At 45.1% G+C, this 17,236-nt stretch overlaps 1 protein-coding gene across 3 annotated transcripts in view; it reads left to right on the top strand.

Moving 5' to 3' along the window:
• The window catches only part of TRIM66 (tripartite motif containing 66), a 743,368-nt gene that overhangs the window by 701,871 nt on the left and 24,261 nt on the right, over window positions 1-17,236 (top strand). For all 3 annotated transcript variants that reach the window (XM_085648127.1, XM_085648126.1, XM_085648128.1), the window contains exon 18: window positions 2,865-3,017. In XM_085648127.1, the coding sequence (XP_085504253.1) occupies window positions 2,865-3,017 (153 nt within the window). The remainder of the gene's footprint in view (window positions 1-2,864; window positions 3,018-17,236) is intronic.

Raw genomic sequence — 17,236 nt, 5'->3', positions numbered from 1 at the left:
ACTGGGGTACACTCATGGGGAAGTTCTGATCTTCTTGCATACCAGCGCATCAACGCACTTTCCACCCATGTCAGTCTTTATTCTGTGTGGACTGAGCGCCCCTTGAGCTCAGAATCCAGACCAAAAATATCTCTGTCTTGGGCCACATTTGCAACACCTACAGGACGAACCATATGATGCCGCAGATCTCCAAGACAAGGATAAAAGAAAACAAAAATTATACATTATTTCCTTTTGCCCCAATTACAGGGAACAGGGTCATGTCAATGCAAAGAAGCCGCAATAGAAAACATTGTAAATAAAGCTATAAGTAAGGTGCTGCAGTTCATTTTTATGAAATATTGTTCAGGCTCGGGAGACATTAAAATACAGTAGTAAAAATGGCAAAAGAATTAGCACAGGAGTTAGCAAGCGGGATATTGATAAAATTATGAGTTAGGGTAAGAGTCAATGCCAAGGGTATTAAGGGTTAAGGGTAGGGCAGAGCCAAGAGAGCAACTGCAGGGGAAGGTAGTTTTGGAAAATGGCAGAAATTAATTTTGTGATAAATTATTTCGATCTACCAGTTTCGTTATTCTAGTCTTCTAATGTTAATTGCAATTTTTATGTTCTTTTGTCTTGCAATTTTTCTTTACTTCTCACTAATGCTATGTTCACTATTCGTTTGTGAAGTTTTCTGCATGCGGATTTGCAGGTTCTGAAGTGTTTTGCTAAAAAAAAGCTTTCACACTTAGGCCATTATTACGATGTCGGGCGGCGACACTGTTGCGGAATCGGGACCGACCGAACTCCGGTCAGTGGTCCCGACTGCAGAATTACAATGCGACCGCACATGGTGCGATTGCATTTGTCTATGGGACCTTGTGCTGCGACTGTAAACCGGCCGTAGCAGAAGCTCTCATAGACAAATGGGAGGAACTGTTCATTCCTGCACCGCGTGGCAGGCACCGTGGAGTGCAGGTATGAACAGGGGGACCCTTGCTCCCTCCAACCTGCGGCCTCCCCAACGGGAGGCCGCAGGTTAAAGGGAGCCCTGCTAGGGCCCCCCAATGTCGCTTTCCGGCAGGCCTTCCATGTTGGAAAGCCTGACATGGAAAGCCTGTCGGAAACCGACAGCGTAATCCCTACGGCGGAAATGCCATCCATAGGAATTACGGGCAGGTTTCTGAATTGGCCAACGGACTCCTTTAGCCCATCGGAATCCATCTGGAATGACAGGCCGGTTTCACTTTCAACCGCCTGCATCGTAATGCGGCCGTCGAAACTGAAACCCGCAATGAGACCCGGAAAGCCTCCAACCTACGGTCGGACACTTTCCAGGTTTCATCATAATGAGACTCACAGTGTCAAAATCGAGAGGAAAATGTTTTTAAAATTAACTTGCAAGAAAACAACACATTCATTTTCATCACCATCTAGCACTCTAGAGGAAATATTGCTAGGGAGCAGGGAAAATCTATGCATAAGGGGAACACTCCATAAACTACAGGTCAGCTACTAACTGGAACCTAGGTGAGACTTTGCTTGTGCAATGTTCCATACCCCACTTTTGACATTCTGTAAAATACTCAAGGGCATTTTATTCTCTATCCCCGCCACCTTCATGATTAGGCCTATCGCCCCCAAGGCCATAGAGCTGCCCCAGTGACACAATTGTTGTCACTGAACTCTACAGTAAATTGGTGGTTCCCACCATGACATTGAGGAGCATTTGCATTTACGTATTTTGAAGGCGAGTTCCATAACACCCATTTTCTTTATTTATTGCCTTTTTAAACAAAGTGATAATTAGTTCTAATTTGAAAACGATATCCTACTCTGTCTATTTGAATTGAATCAGTACCCTTTGAAGTCTTAATACATCCATGGTCCATCTAGCAACTTCGCTGCGAGAGCAGCAAAGTCACCCAGAAGGCACTTCCAGCCGAACAGTAACTGCTCAACCTTCCTGCTACCCGAGTCACTCAAAGACAGCCAGTCCTCACTTTGTGCCACCAAAGCATACCAAGCACCTCAACTTCAATGTGCCAATAGTGGCAACATAAAAATAGGAATCAGTACAAGTTACCAGAAAACCTGCTATCTTTGTCAGGTCTCCTCATCACCAACAGACAGTTCATCATGAAAAACAAGACTACATACTCCACCTCCTCCCTAAATTGAGCCTCCGATAGGTCGAAAGAGTCTCTTGAAAACGATCAAACACTGCATAAATGCACAACAGCTCCCAATGCATCAACTTCAACGAGAGATGCACATTTGTGGAGGAATGCTTCCCAACCAAGACCCCCAATGTCAGGCAGCAGATAGAAGATACAGTACCAGCCAACATATGAAAGAAAACACTCTTGGATAAGTCCACGAAGCCTAATACATGTTTAATGTCAAAAATATTGCAAGAAGCAAAAATATTCAAAGTGCAAATTAGCAATATTAATGAGCCAGCGATAAGTCGTCTGAGCTGTTGGAAGACGAAAAGCTACATTTGCTTTATTTTTCCACCTTTTTTTTTTGCCAATTTCTATAATGTAGGATGCAGAGGACAGAAATAATGATTAAACAGAAACTCAAGATAGCTGCCAACAAGCAGGTGCCTAGCTCTACTTGTGGCAAGAACGCGACAAGTCCTTGTGAAGGAGATACAGTGAGGTCCGGCAGAAAGATGACTTCACAAAAATCTGCAGCTTCTCAATTGCCTATGCCAGATTCAAAACAAGGCTGCGCTTACCCGAGCAGCCAGCCTACATGTGCAATGTGCAGCACTGAAATACATGATGGAAATACATTTAAAATGCATGTTAACATGCGATATTCTCTAATCAATGAAAAACATTTTCTTCTTTTGATACTTTTTTTTATTGCAGGCACGCCACTATTACCAGATTATAAAAAAACCTATGGATCTGTCAATCATTCGTGGGAAACTTCAAAAAACAAATAACCCCCACTATGCAACACTTGAGGAGCTGGTATTTGATGTGCGTCTTATGTTTTGGAACTGTGCAAAATTCAATTATGTGAGTAACTACATTTTCACCTCAAGTTGTATGCTACTGTTTAACAGTTCTTGTGTGGTACGTTTTTGAAATGTGTTTCTTCTACTGCTACACAACATCACCATCTTTATGGGATCAATTAACACAACTCTGATTATTGCTGTGGCTTCTACTACAAGACTGCTATCCCCTATCTCCCTCTCTGCTTCCTGCCCTTTCCCCCTCCACTCCTGCTCCCCTCTTCTAAGGTTCACTTGCTGCTCTGTCTTGCATCCTCACTTCCTGCATGTTGATAGGTCTCCTGCTCTTTGTTTTCAGCCCTTCTATCCCTCCTGACCTGCCTTCTTCTCTTGCACTTCCCCATTCTTTCTCTCTTACCTCTATCTCCTCATGCCCTCCTCAGCCTAGTGCACTCCTTTCCCACTTAATAGTCTGATAAGTGAACACATGTACAAAGGCATGGCCACATGATCGTGGACAGATGACACACAGCATGAAGGAACTTGAATGGAAAGGCTGGGACAAAGAGACCTGCAGAAGGGGGAAGAAATATAAACCTAGGTGTGCTGGTAGAAACTCAGTGGTGTAGCAAGGGAGGGCAGGGGGGAGGACCGCCCCAGGTGACATGAGTTTTGAGGGCAGCGGCCGGCCCCCCGCTCGTACCTGCAGCCGTCGCTGGGTGTGAGACGCACGGGAATCGCCAGGCCCTCCTTATCTACAGCCGCTCGCGTGAATCCACCAGCACCCCCTCCCCCCGCTCCCACTTGCGGCAAACACTGGGGCCACGCTATGGGCGGCCAAAGGTATAGCTACGCCACTGTAGAAACTAAAACATGTAGTCTGAGACTTTAGAAGCTATACAGCGGTAAAGATATAACACATGCTGGTTAGAAACAAGTTTGTAATGAAACCATGGTTAAACCACAGATTATCCTAGCTAGCACACACAGGTTCATAGAAAAGTTGCAAGGCCATTCCATAACCTCTTCTGGACCATCCTTTAGGACTAACTCCAAACTCACAGATCACACTGCTTGTGCCATCTTTTGTAGGACAACTTACTACCAAAAAGGACTGACCAATCACACTAATACATTTAAGACAGAAGGTCAAATTACCAGACTCCCCCTTTGAGGAACACAATTGGGTAGACCCAACTTTTATTCAATAGTCTACTCCTTTGTCTTCCAATAGCATCAATAAGTCAAAGAATTGGCATATAGTTTACTACTCAAAAACTGTGTTAAATAACAACAGACTAAGGGCCGATTACGAGTCTGGCGGTCTTGCAACTGCCAGACTCGTGCAGGCAGTCCACCATCTGCCATATTATGACTGTTAAAGTCCTACCGGCAGTAGACCACCAGCTGCGCCAGGGAGCAGTCATTCCCTGACGGTGGTGCAGCTGCGCCATAACGCAATATGCTGAGCGGGGAATGGCTCAGTCCCACTCAGCATATTACAAGTTCGTCCACCCCCAGCATTTCATGGCTGGAGTAGAGGAACAAAGGGGGCCTTACAGGGCCTCCATGGCCACCCGCCATGGGGATGCATTCAGGGGGGCACAACATGTGCCCTCCTGTCTCTATTCCCACAAAGTTCCAGCACAGCATTGACGTCCACGACCAAGCCGTGCTAGAACTTTTTGTCAGTTCCGGTTGCAGAGCCTATTTTCCAGGCACCGCCATGGGAAAGGCAAAGGACTGCTGACCGTATCACGAGTTGAACTCGTGTAACACAAGTACAACTCATGATATGTTCGGCGGTCCTTGCGTGGGTTTGGCACAGCGGAGCTGACGTTGAGCCGGCGCCATTGCACCAAACTTGCAATCAGGCACTAAGGCCTCAATTCATATTTTAATGGGCAGGCTGCCAAGTTGCTGGGGTAGCAGAGGCACCATATCTGCTGGCATAGTGTAAACGGACTCCTCCAATTTATAATTTCCCTCCTGTTCCGTGCATCTGTTAAAATGCTCAATGCAACCTGCCATGCCATCGTGGTATTTTGGGATAGTCTGAGTTTAAAAAAAAATAAACTCCCAAATGTTTTATCAAAAACTCCCTTACTTGAAGTTGTATTCATTTTCTCCCAGCATGTGGAACAAATATATGGCCTTTTCCTGCATATGAACATCACTGGAAGTTAAAAAACATGGCTGGTATGGCTTTGGAAGCCCCTTAAATAGGGTGGGACTTCCGAAACCCTGGCAGCCGGCAGAGCTAGAGGTTCCTGCACCACTAAATGTAAAACCAAGACTTAGGCAGACGGGACACTCATCAATTTTACCACCTCTACAAATGAGGTGTGAAAGGTCTCCCCAGCGGATTATACAATCCTACATGTGGTCATGTCGTAGGACCCTGGAAAAACACTTAACCCAGACACTACTCTTTGTTGTGTTTTCCATGTTCAGCCTGATACAGGTATCTGTGCCTTTGTTGGCACTTCAAGATTTTGTACTGGGTACTCTGCTTCTATCATGGCAGTTCTCCTCTCCCACCTTAAGAAAAGGTGTTCACACTCTTTCAGAATAGTTTTCCCTCCCACCCAAGAATTTAGCTAAGAATTGTAACACAGAACACTTTGGGAACACTCAGAGACAATTATATGAGACAATTACTTTTGTTTACAGAAAGGGAAATCTAAAACGGCCTCCTCTTTTTTCTTTTGTTCTGTTGCTTTCAACTCAAAAACTCTGTATGGACACAAACATATTTTGTCTGCTTCTGTTGCCTTTGAGACCTAACTGTATATCTTTCTACAATAATGCAAAAAATTATAGTTCAGGCTTTGAATATTAGTCTGAGCATATTTGATTTCTACTTTCATATGCTATTGTACATTCAACCTGCTCTCCTTACACTCCTTCTTATGTAGCATGATGTGCGATCTCAGCTGGATCATCAAACTCTGCTAACCCTATACCACAATCCTCCACTCTGAACCATGTGACCCTCAGCTGTACATTTACAGCTTTGTCAACAATGTGACAATATCTTATACCCATCTTGCACTCTAAACTCTAATTACCCAGTTAAAAATCACTACTCAAAACATCTCTTGAATACCATGTTCCTCATCTCTTGCCCCAATTTCAGCATACATTTCCCTTCATAAAACACCACCTCAACAATCGTAAATTATACTCTCCTATTGCCAATCATCGGTTGACACAACTTTCTCTAACCTGGATGTTTCCAGTCTTAAAATTAAATTATATGGGGGCCTATTATCAAGAACGGCGTTAAAATCATCGCCGCTTTAGCGGCAGGAAACTGCCACTACAGCGGCAATAATGGGCTTGATAATATGCCCTTGAGAATTCCAATAGAAGCTCATGTTCTGATGTGAACCTGGGCTACTATTGGAATTCTCCAGGGCATATTATCAAGCCCATTATCGCCGCTTTAGCAGCAGTTTCCTGCCGCTAAAGTGGCAATAATTTTAACGCCGTTCTTGATGACATGCCCCTTGGTCCTTACAGAGATTAAAAATCCGCCCCTCACCAAGGTAAGCCCTATACCCCATTTACAATTCTAACTCTAAAAGAAATCAAAATAATTCTTAGAAAACTCTACTTCTAAAAACCTTATGTGAGGCCTGGCGTGGTTTTCCCCTAAAATTTTGCCTTCAGACCTTCTGTTTGCACTGACTTAGTTTTTCCTTAGGACTCTGCACACTTTACCAAGGCTAACCAGTGCTAAAGTGCTTGTGCTCTCCCTTAGAAACATGGTGAAATTGACTTACACCCAATTGGCATATTTAATTTACTTGAAAGTCCCTAGTAAGGTGGCACTACTTGTGCCCAGGCTCTGTCAATTGCATGTTATTAGTGGGCCTGCAGCACTGATTGTGCCACCCACTTAAAGTAGCACTTTAAACATGTCTCTGGCCTGTCACTGCAGCCTGTGCGTGTGCTGCTTTAAACTGCTATTCCGACCTGGTCAAGTAAACCTCTTGCCAGTCTCCAACCTTCCTTTTTAATACATATAAGTCACTCCTATGGTAGACCTTGGACAGCCCAGAGGGCAGGGTGCAGTGTAGTTAAATAGTTGGACATGTACTTTTAAGTTTTACATGTCTGGTTAGTGAAAAACTGTTACATTCGTTTTTCACTATGCCACTCTCCCATAGGATAACATTGGAATTACCTTATTACATTTTATAATTGTCATTATATGCAGGGACATTGTAAAGGATGTTTTGTAAAGGAAATTACATTTCCCCCATTTTAGCACAATGGGAATACTTTATTAAAGTATACATATTGACAGGAGCCAGCTAAAAATGTAATTCAAAGACTTAAAATGATAGAATACATCCAACAACTTGCTAAGGTTAGATCTATTATAACTATCACAGAAAATAAGTTACAGAACTTGCTTTTTTGATTAGCCAAAATCCAGCCTTCCAGCAGCCTCTCATGATTGGCCAGCCTTTGGCAGGCTGAACTAAACTACTCTGATGAGGTGTGAAGTGGCCTGCATAGAGACAAAGGACATCTCGCGGGAGGAGAGCTGCAAGGCAGGAAAGGCAGCAGAGTAGCCAAACTGGTCTTCATAGAGGGAGTAACAGTTAGAACAGGACACATGCTCATCCCCAATCCCTGCACCCGCAGCCAGATAGGAGCCCCAGTAATTGAACTAGCAGATGGGCTGGAAGGGGAGTGTTAGGGAAACAGTTGGTTGGCTTAGCCAGATTCTAACCGCCTGGAGAGAGTGTCTCCTTTTTGGATTTGGCATAGTACTTTCTGAGACAAGAATATGTCACACTTTGGACGAAGTTGTGATAACTCTCGATATCACCTTGTACCCAGTTGGTCAGGGGTGCCACCTGCTTGTCGCCCAGGGACACTGGTTAATTATGGGAGAGCAGCACAGCAACTCAGATCCTTGACTGAAACTACAAGAAGAAGAAGGACTGTCCTGTTAGAACTCTGGCCTGCACCAAGAGGCCTGCACTCTGAATGATTGCACCTGCTGCACACTTTGGGAACTACAGCCCCAAGGACTTGGCCTTGCTTTAAAATGAGAATGAGCAGACTCCCTACGAGCAACAGGTTAAAAGAGCTCCAACATCATCTCCAGCAAGAAGAAACCAGCTGACTGCCTTCAGTTGGACTTTAAAGGATTTGGTCAGGTGCATTGTGGGACATGTAGTCCCAACATCTCAAGGAGCAACTCAGAGCATTGGGAACCTTGGATTGGTGTTTTGTAAATGACCCCAAAAGGATCTTCTGGAATAAAATCCAGAAGTTTGGAAAAGATTGGAGAATTTTTGGTAAAAAGCTCCATAAGGTTACCGACTTGTATATGAGAGTCAACGTCGAACCGCAACCCGGTCGAGAATTCTGATCCGTCCCGCTGAAAGCTCTGGAGCTCAAAACTTCCAGGATTTCACAGAGGTCCCACGCTGAACCAAGCCATTGTCATCGACTAAAAACATGGCCTAACGATGAGCCTCACTCGACGATGGAAGAAAAAGCTCCAAAAAAGTGACTAAGTCAGAAGTTAAAAACTTGACCGGGCCCCACAGCTAAGTGATCCACCACGCGCTCAAATGCGATCGACTTGAAACTTTGACTTTGTCCCGGTCAAGCACGACCAGATGTCCCAAAAATGGCGCTTTTGGCTTTGAGGCACTTGAAAGAATGTATTCTTTAAAAATTAATATCTCCGGTTCTCTACATTGGATGTTTGTTGTTTTGGTGTCATTTTAATCATAAAAATATGCCCTATTTGTATAAATTGGTTTTGGATTTTTATTGTGTGTTGTGCCTTACTTATTTAATGTATTGGTGTTTTTACATGCTTTACACAACCTAAGTTTAGCCTGCCTACTCGCAGCCAGCTACCAAGGGATGAGCAAGGGAACCATTTATTGAGACCTTGACTGGACCTTATATTGGGATTGTGACCTTATTACAAGTGGTCGGTCCCTACCTTCAACTAATAATAATCCACATTCCTACACTGTTTGACCATGTCTCACACCCTAGTCAACTAACAACCCAATTTCTCACACCTTACCACGCAAGAACAAACAACCTCACTTGCATAGATTTTTCTGCTACCTCTTTAAAACTTTTTATTCCAATTTCCATTGGTAAACAGTACAAACATGGCAAAAACATTTGAGAATTAGTATATGGAACTTATTATTACATTAGTGAGACATTTGTGGAGGAGGCCAAAGGTACCCGTAAAACCCCTATATCTTTAGAATGGGCGCTCCTACTACACCAATTCAGACAATCTCAGACCCCAACTGCACCGGTAGCCGACAGGAATACCCCCGACGCCGCACCGCCTAACGCGGTCCGGATCTCCACGACGGGGGATCCCCCCAATGTCCCCCCGCACCACCCCTGGGCCAGCTGAGTTCCCCCCCCTGCTTATTTGATACACCCCATGGCTCCTCATCCCGGACTGTGCACACGCCCACCCCCTCCTAGATGGGAGGCAGATATATAGCCGAATAGGCAATGGCAGAATTGGGACATAGCCTAGACCTCGTCCCTCAGAACTCCATGGCATCCCCCAGTTTGGTTCTCCTCCCCAGTTCTTTATACAGGCAATGATCTGCTACCATACGGACCACTTCCACCTGGAACAAAACATATACGTTCTCTCTATATTGATGTTGGTCTAATTGCCTACTCTTGTAACGTACCCATTTTCACGGAAGATGATGTATGTATACTTATATTCTTAAATGCCAATAAAAAGTATTTTCAAAATAGTGAGACATTTGTTACATGTCAACCATATGACATAACTTTTATAGGTCAATAAGATAGAAATCAGTAGTAATATACTTAAAAGACTTTGTCACCTAGGGAACATATCTAACAGTGTTAAGTCATAGCGCTATTAGCTGATTGCATAATTCTTAGCCATAACCATTAGGTAGGGATGGATATGTGAAGAGAAGCACAACACTGCTACTTCTCTAATATGATATTTCTGAAGATTATGTTCACAACAATTCATCGAAATCTGAGGCCAATGAGAATGAACCTTAATCTGATTTCAAATAACTGTATAGTCTGAAATCTTTCCACACTAGACAAAAGAAACCTCTCTTTTGAGAGGTACACGATAGATTCCTCAAGGCGACCCACCATGCTGCAGCCAGGCTAGTCACAGGGAGTGAACAGTTTGACCAACTCACTCACATTTTCATCATGCTAAAATGGCTTCCGGTTGCAGATAGAAGTATTGATTAAGTGGCATGTTTATCCCATACACCACTGATAAGGGCTCACTTAAACATCTGACACAGAAACTGACCCTATGAAGAGAAATCTTCTATTTCTGTAGTTTTTAATGCTTTTTACTTTCTTTGCTTCGCTTCCTTTTTGTGCTTGAGGCATTGGTGGCCTTCATCAGGCAATCCAGCTCTAACAATGTAATACTAAACTGGTGGTAAATTTAAAATAATGTTTTATGTGAATTACATCCCGCTGACCTGGGCAAAACCTCGACGATCAGCGTCCTGCCTAGTGGACATAACAGAATTTTTTTCAAACTGAACCAGAGGTGAAGCCCTGTTGATAATGATCTGATCAACCAGGGCAGCAGTAGCTGATGGTTAATTCAGCTGGGTCCAGTGCAACATCACCTAACTGGGTATATTGCTTAGCAGGGGCTCATTCACATAATGGAAGATGGGGTGTGGCCATGCCAGCACCACGATCACTGCCTAACATTGAGCTCTGCGACTTGTACCGCAGTTGCAGCGGGGAACCACGTTGTCACTGGAAAGCAGATGGTGGGCTCTGGGTAAGCCTAGAGGCTGCTGGTGCAGCTGAGCCTGCTTCAGACTGCAACTCTGCGCGGCTCGTGTGGTGCTGTGGCCCACTAATGAGCCTGTGGCTGCAGCAGTTGGCCCCCTGCCATGATGTGATGGGCACCAAAGACAGATTGCGGCCCCACCGCCTACACTCTACGTGAACTGGATTTTGCCTCTTGGGTCTTCGGAGCCCATGCATTGGAGCTGGGTCTGGCCTGCTCCTTCCTTGTACTCCAGCAGCTGTCTAGCACATGAATAGGCCCCAGGTGGGCCTTGTCAGGCTTCTTCTTCGGTCACCGCCGCTTCTACCCGCTTGGTCTCCCCATAGCTGTACCTCCATTTCATTGCTCTGCTGCTGGGTGTCTAGGGGTCCCTCTTCCTGCTATTTCTGCTTTGGTGCCCACTGGTCTGGTGTTTCCTTGGGTCAATGAGTGGCTGTGGGGCACGCAGAACTGGACTGCCACCTTGGAGGTTGCCTAGGCACCACTTGTTACAATTACTGGCTACTATAGAGGAGGGGGACCAGAGATAGAGCAAATTACATTGACCCCCACAAGACGGCCTGGCGAGCGCCATTGCCACCTGGCACGGGGCGACATCAGATATCCCTTAGGAGGCACACTCGGGAAAAGACACCATATTGCTTAATCTCAAAACCGGCCTCCAGGTGATTGATGCTAAAATTGACTCTAAGTCCACTAGGCTGGAGAGGTTAACTAAGATTCTGGACAGACATGCTGCAAGGCTGGACGGCGTGGAACAGTTCATTTCTGACCTTGAGGACAATGCCACCACTGTGACAGATAAGGCTGCCAAAATGGGAAAACAGCTTGCCGCATCAGTGGTAAAAATTAAGAATTGTAGGCCAGATTACGGAGCAACAACATTAGCATTGCTGGCGTGCCCAAAGCCAAGAACATGGGGAGGCCGGATGCCTTTGTTGAAACCTTGCTGTCTGACCTCTTCAGGCAGTCCAGTTTCTCGGACGTCTTTCTGCTGGAGAGGGCGCACAGGTCTTTGACACCCATGCTACCCCCCCCCCCCCCCGGGGCTCTGCTGAGGCCCTTGATCACCCACCTACCTAGCTATCTAGACCATGAGACTGCCGTGTGAGTGCCTGAGAGCGCGGCCCACTACACTACCAGGGGTCAAAGTTATTGATCTTTCCTGACCATACCCAAGTGGTTCAGTAGGCATGCCAAAAAATTCTCAGAGGTTAAAAAGCAGCACCGGGATGGGGAGTCCATTATGGAATTTTATATCCAGCGAATTTGATGGCAAATCTCATGTGTTCACCACTCCTGCAGATGCCAAAGCATACTGTAAGAAACTTCTTAAACTGGGAGGGACCTCCCACCATTTGTATTGCCTTCCTCTGATGCAGAAAACTGAATGATTGCCTATTGGCTCCCCCTAGATCCCTTACCACATTTGGACATTGGTTTGGAGGCTATTGTACACGTGTTGGGTATGTCGCTCTGGCCGGCCTCATCTGTTGCTAATGCAATATCACGATTTGGTTACACTGTTACTTTACCGGCGGAACGGTTAGTAGAGTGTTGCCACCACCCTAGGACATGTACCACCATAATCATTGCTTTAAAAAAGTTGAGGATGGATACTAATGAATGTAGGGGGCTTCAGTGTGGGTGGGGGAATGCCCGACACACAAGGCGTTTTGTTCCACATTGCGGTCCGCATAGCTATGACCAGCTATTGTACCTTAGATCACGTTTTCATGTTAGAAATTAAGTTTCACTTTGAGTCATGCAGCACCTCATAAATCTAGACAATTGCACTTTCTCACATGAAATGTGCAGGCATCAACAATCCCAGTAAAAGTAAACATATATTGACATATCTTGACCGACATGGGTTGGAAGTCACTTATCTTCAAGAAACACACTTCCCACCAACTGGGGCCACTACATATGCTACCAAATGGAGACACCATACGTACTTTATCTCCTATAGCTCCTACGCAAGAGGGATCTGTAAACTGGTCCATAAAAGGGTCCACTTCAAACTGTAGCATCAACATTTTAGCTTGTAAGGACACTATTTTTTCCCAGTTGGTCGCATAGAAGACCACAGTGTAGCTATCATTACTACCTATGCTCCTAACATTGATACTCCCACTATTAATCCTCACACAAGCGTCAGTGGGTGTCATCCTGAGGAGCTGGGACTTGAATCTGGCCTTGATAGAAGCCTGGATTGCTCTAGCCCTAGAATCTCCACCCACTTCCTGTGGCTACTGCTGGACGTAATGGACAGATACAGTTTGTTGTATATTTGGCACGCCCATAATGGAAATAGACGGGAATCCACCTAATACTCCACTCTGCATGGAACGTTATCCCGTATAGACTATTGGCTCATCTCGTAAATTGCAGCACCACAGGTCTCTAATATAACTCTCCTGTCGTGCACACTCTTAGACCACTCCCCGGTCCTTCTAGCTCTCACACTTCTGACCTCCTAATGGTCCAGGCCATGCCAGCACTTTCCAAGCGACGCATTGGATGACATGGCTTTTCGCTCCGAGATCAGGGAGGCTTATATCCAGGGTATGGCCATAGCCAAATGTGCGGGGGTGCTAAAGGCCATCCGGAGCCAGGTAGAGCAGACAGGAAAAGCCCTAAACCATTTGGACAATAATACCCCACAGTTAGATTAAGCCTCTTACCTCCTGGAGTGGCATTGTGTACTTAACACTTACAGGGACTGGGCAGTTAGGGAAATAAAATATTTGGGCAGGTACGCCCTAGTCCGACGGTATGTTAAGGGTGAACGCCATGGGAGGACATTGGCCTCACTGCTTAGAGGGAATAGACATAAACATCATGTACTCCAGTTACTCACACCAACTGGGGAGACATTGATTACTGATGATGACATCACCCTTGGATTTGTCCTATATTATACCCAACTATATACCTTGCAGTTGATGGTGGCTGCACCTGCCATTCGCGCTTTTCTTTATTATATTACATTTGTGTGGTTCGAGGAGGCCCCTGCCAATTTTTGGCCTGCTCCATAACTAAGGAAGAGATCCTGGTTGCCATTGAAAGCCTGTCGGTCCATAAAGCCCCTGGTGATGACGGCCTCAATGGGGAATTTTATAAAACCTAACGACAAGTGTTGATCCCCCCCATTTACTTGAGGTCTACCTTAAGGGTTTTTACAACAAGATCTTACCATAGTCCCTTCAAGAAGTAGTAATCACGCTGCTGCCTAAACCAGGCAAAGACCACACACCTGCTCCTTGTATCGGCCCCTGTCGCTCATGAACGTCGATAATAAACTACTTGCAAAAGTAATAGCCACAAGACAATTAGTATTATTAGAAAAGCTGATTTCCCTGGCTCAGTCTGGCTCCATGCCCCATCAAACGACGGCCACTAATCTTCGCTCTGTTTTTGCAGTTCTGAACCAGCTCAACTCCACTCTAGAAGTCACAGCAGTACTATTGGATGCTGAAAAGCATTCAATTTGCTGGAGTGGCCGTTGCTCATGGAGGTTTTGCCTAACGTTTTGCTGCCTCAGGTATTCATCAGATTAGTCCAGCTGTTATACTCTCAGACTGTGGCTAGGGTTTAGGTTAGTGGGCTTATATCAGACCCATTCTCTATATGTCATGGCACCAGGCAGGGATGTCCCCTCCTCCTTATTATTATTATTTATCCTTGCAATGGAACCCCTAGTGAGTGTCTTGCTGAAGCAACACCTCCATCGTAGGATCACGTTCTCCACTAGTCACCTTCTGCTATCCATGTATGCTGATGATATCCTACTATTTGTCAAAAACCTGGAAGAGAACATAAACTCATAGCCCGTGAAATATTTCAATTTGGATGATACTTCAGATTATTTATCAAGTGGTCCAAATCTGAACTATTTCCCTCTACGGAGTAAACTTCCCCTGTGGACCTGGAATTCCTTATCTGTTGGATGATGGACTTGGTTAAATATCTGAGATTGGAGCTCCATAGAGATAGGGAAACGACTATCCGTATCAACTATGGCCCACTTTTAGAGAGGCTGGAGGTGGAGATAGATTTCTGGATCAGACTACCCTTGTCCCTTGCTGGGAGGATTGAAATCCTGAAAATGGTGCTGCTCCTTCGCCTTCTGTACCTCTTTGTTAATATACCTATCCCACTTATGCATCCCCTCTTCGAGACACTTAGTAACGCATTGCTCAAACTGGTGTGGGCTGGTAAACACCCTAGGATTAGGTGGTGCATTCTCACTCTCCCAAATTGGAAGTGGGGACTGGAAGTACAGACTGAATTATACTATTTGGTCACACAGGTTCAATACACGTGGCACTGGCTCCACCCAGGATGCTTGACTCCCCATTCTTAAACCCGGGCGCGCACATACGGATGGGGTCCCACTCAGGGCCTCCTCCCCAAGGGTATCCCTGTTGACCATAGGAAAATAAATAGAGTCTGTCTCCACGATCTCCTGGTCTTGGAGTTAATTAGCCAGGAACCTCAGTGGCTCATTTCTCCATTCTCTGGCCCTGCCATTACCACAGAATCCTCTGCTGCCGCTCGCTGTGAAAGCATTGGTGTGCCATTAACCTGCAGAGCTGGGGATGCATGAATTGGGCACCATGTACATTCAGGGGACATTTATATCCACTAACCATGTAACATCGACTCACAGACTGATTCCATTCGATCTATTTTTCTATGCCAGGTTATGATGGATGGTCTGAGAGTGTATGCCTGAGTTTCCTGAGGCACCAGTGGACACTCCAGATACAGACCTCGGACGTGACCCGATGGGTCTCTAGACTTTACCTAACTTGTGCATCACTTAAACCATCCCATTCAGATGTTCTAGGTGTGCTTGGGACTGGGAGAGAGATATTGGTGCTTCTATCACACAGGCTCAGTGGCACTACTGCTGCATGCAGACGAAGTCTGTGTCATTAAACCATCAGCACAAACTCTTACACTTTATATACTTGCACAGTGCCTATTCCACCCTGGCCCAACTGGCTAAGATTGACAACACAAGACCTTCATGTGCAGTCATGACTATGCACATTTTCTAAGCCTGGGCATGCCTGACAATATACACCTTCTGGAAGGAGGTGGGAGACACACTATCAGTTATACTAGATCATATCCTGGGACCCCACCCTCTCATGTCTCTTCTTGGATATGTTAAAGACATGCCACAGGGGTCACGCAGGCTGACTGCTCTTGCCCTGCTGCTAGCTCGCAGGAGAAATGTTGTGTATTGGGTAAACACTCAATCACCCAATGTTCAAGTCTGGCTTACGGACTTAACCCTCTGCAATACGCCAAGTGAAGTCTATATAGAATTACAACTGCCACTTCCTGCCCAAGAGACATATGTGTCCCTTTGCGCACTTACCTAGCCCAGACTGCTGAGGACAACTTTGATGAAGGGTCAGATTTCCCCGAATCCTGCGAGACTAAACATGACCTGGTAGCCAGAGGGGACCAGTGAGAAAATATTGATCAGACTCTGTTTGTAAGGACACTGATACTGTTTTGAGGATGACACACAGTGTCTCTACTATACTGCTGCCCTTGCAGCCTATGTGTTTTCTTTCACTGCTGTTTTTGGTACTGGCTGAGTTTACTAGTCGCACTTTGAAGTAACCTTTGAATGAGCTGCACTATACTATGTGTAATTGTATTTTAAAACTTAGTTAAAACATTTACCAAAAAAAACCAGAATGAAAGACTTCTTTGGTGCATTTACAGCAAAATCTATTGCTGATTATGAATGATGGCCCTGGCTCCAATTCTTTTTGTACTAAAAGTGGTTAAAATGGTCAAGGCACCTTGCTTTAAGTATTTCTTTGGTATGCCATCCATGCCCATGCTGGAGACTCTCTTGCAAGAGTTTAAAAGGACTACAAAGCTTTTTGCCTGGGTGGATCACAAGCCTTGTGTTAAAGCAACTATATTGAATGGGACCAAGTTTACCTGAGGCTTTAGACACCTCAACATGGAACTTTACTACATCACCAACCAAATATCACAACTGCAGCACTTAAAGGCTCCTGCAAAGTCCCAGCCACACAGGCTTCTGCTGGAACATCGGGCAGCTCACTAGACACTCCATCTTGCTACACTGCATATGAAGTGCCCCCCTATAAACTTCCAATCAAGTGATATACTATTCGTGGAACATGTGGGCTGCCTCAGCCAACAGGAAACTCAACATGTATAGGCTGTTGCATGCTGGTGCATCAGTAAGGAACAATGCAGAACTTCAGAATTGGGAACTGGCAGTTTCTCTGGCAGGATTTGGTTGACAAAAATGTCTTAATCATACATAACATACATACATAACATGATTATGGATGGCCGACTTAAGTATTTTTCTGAATTGCTCTAGATACAACACAGCTTTGACACTACATTCAGTTGACTCATGTACACTAAAATAT

This window comes from Triturus cristatus, chromosome 3_2 (genome assembly GCF_964204655.1).
Source record: "Triturus cristatus chromosome 3_2, aTriCri1.1, whole genome shotgun sequence".
Classification (NCBI taxonomy): domain Eukaryota; kingdom Metazoa; phylum Chordata; class Amphibia; order Caudata; family Salamandridae; genus Triturus; species Triturus cristatus.
The sequence above is the reverse complement of the archived record's forward strand: the minus strand, read 5'-3'. Positions and strand labels throughout refer to the sequence as shown.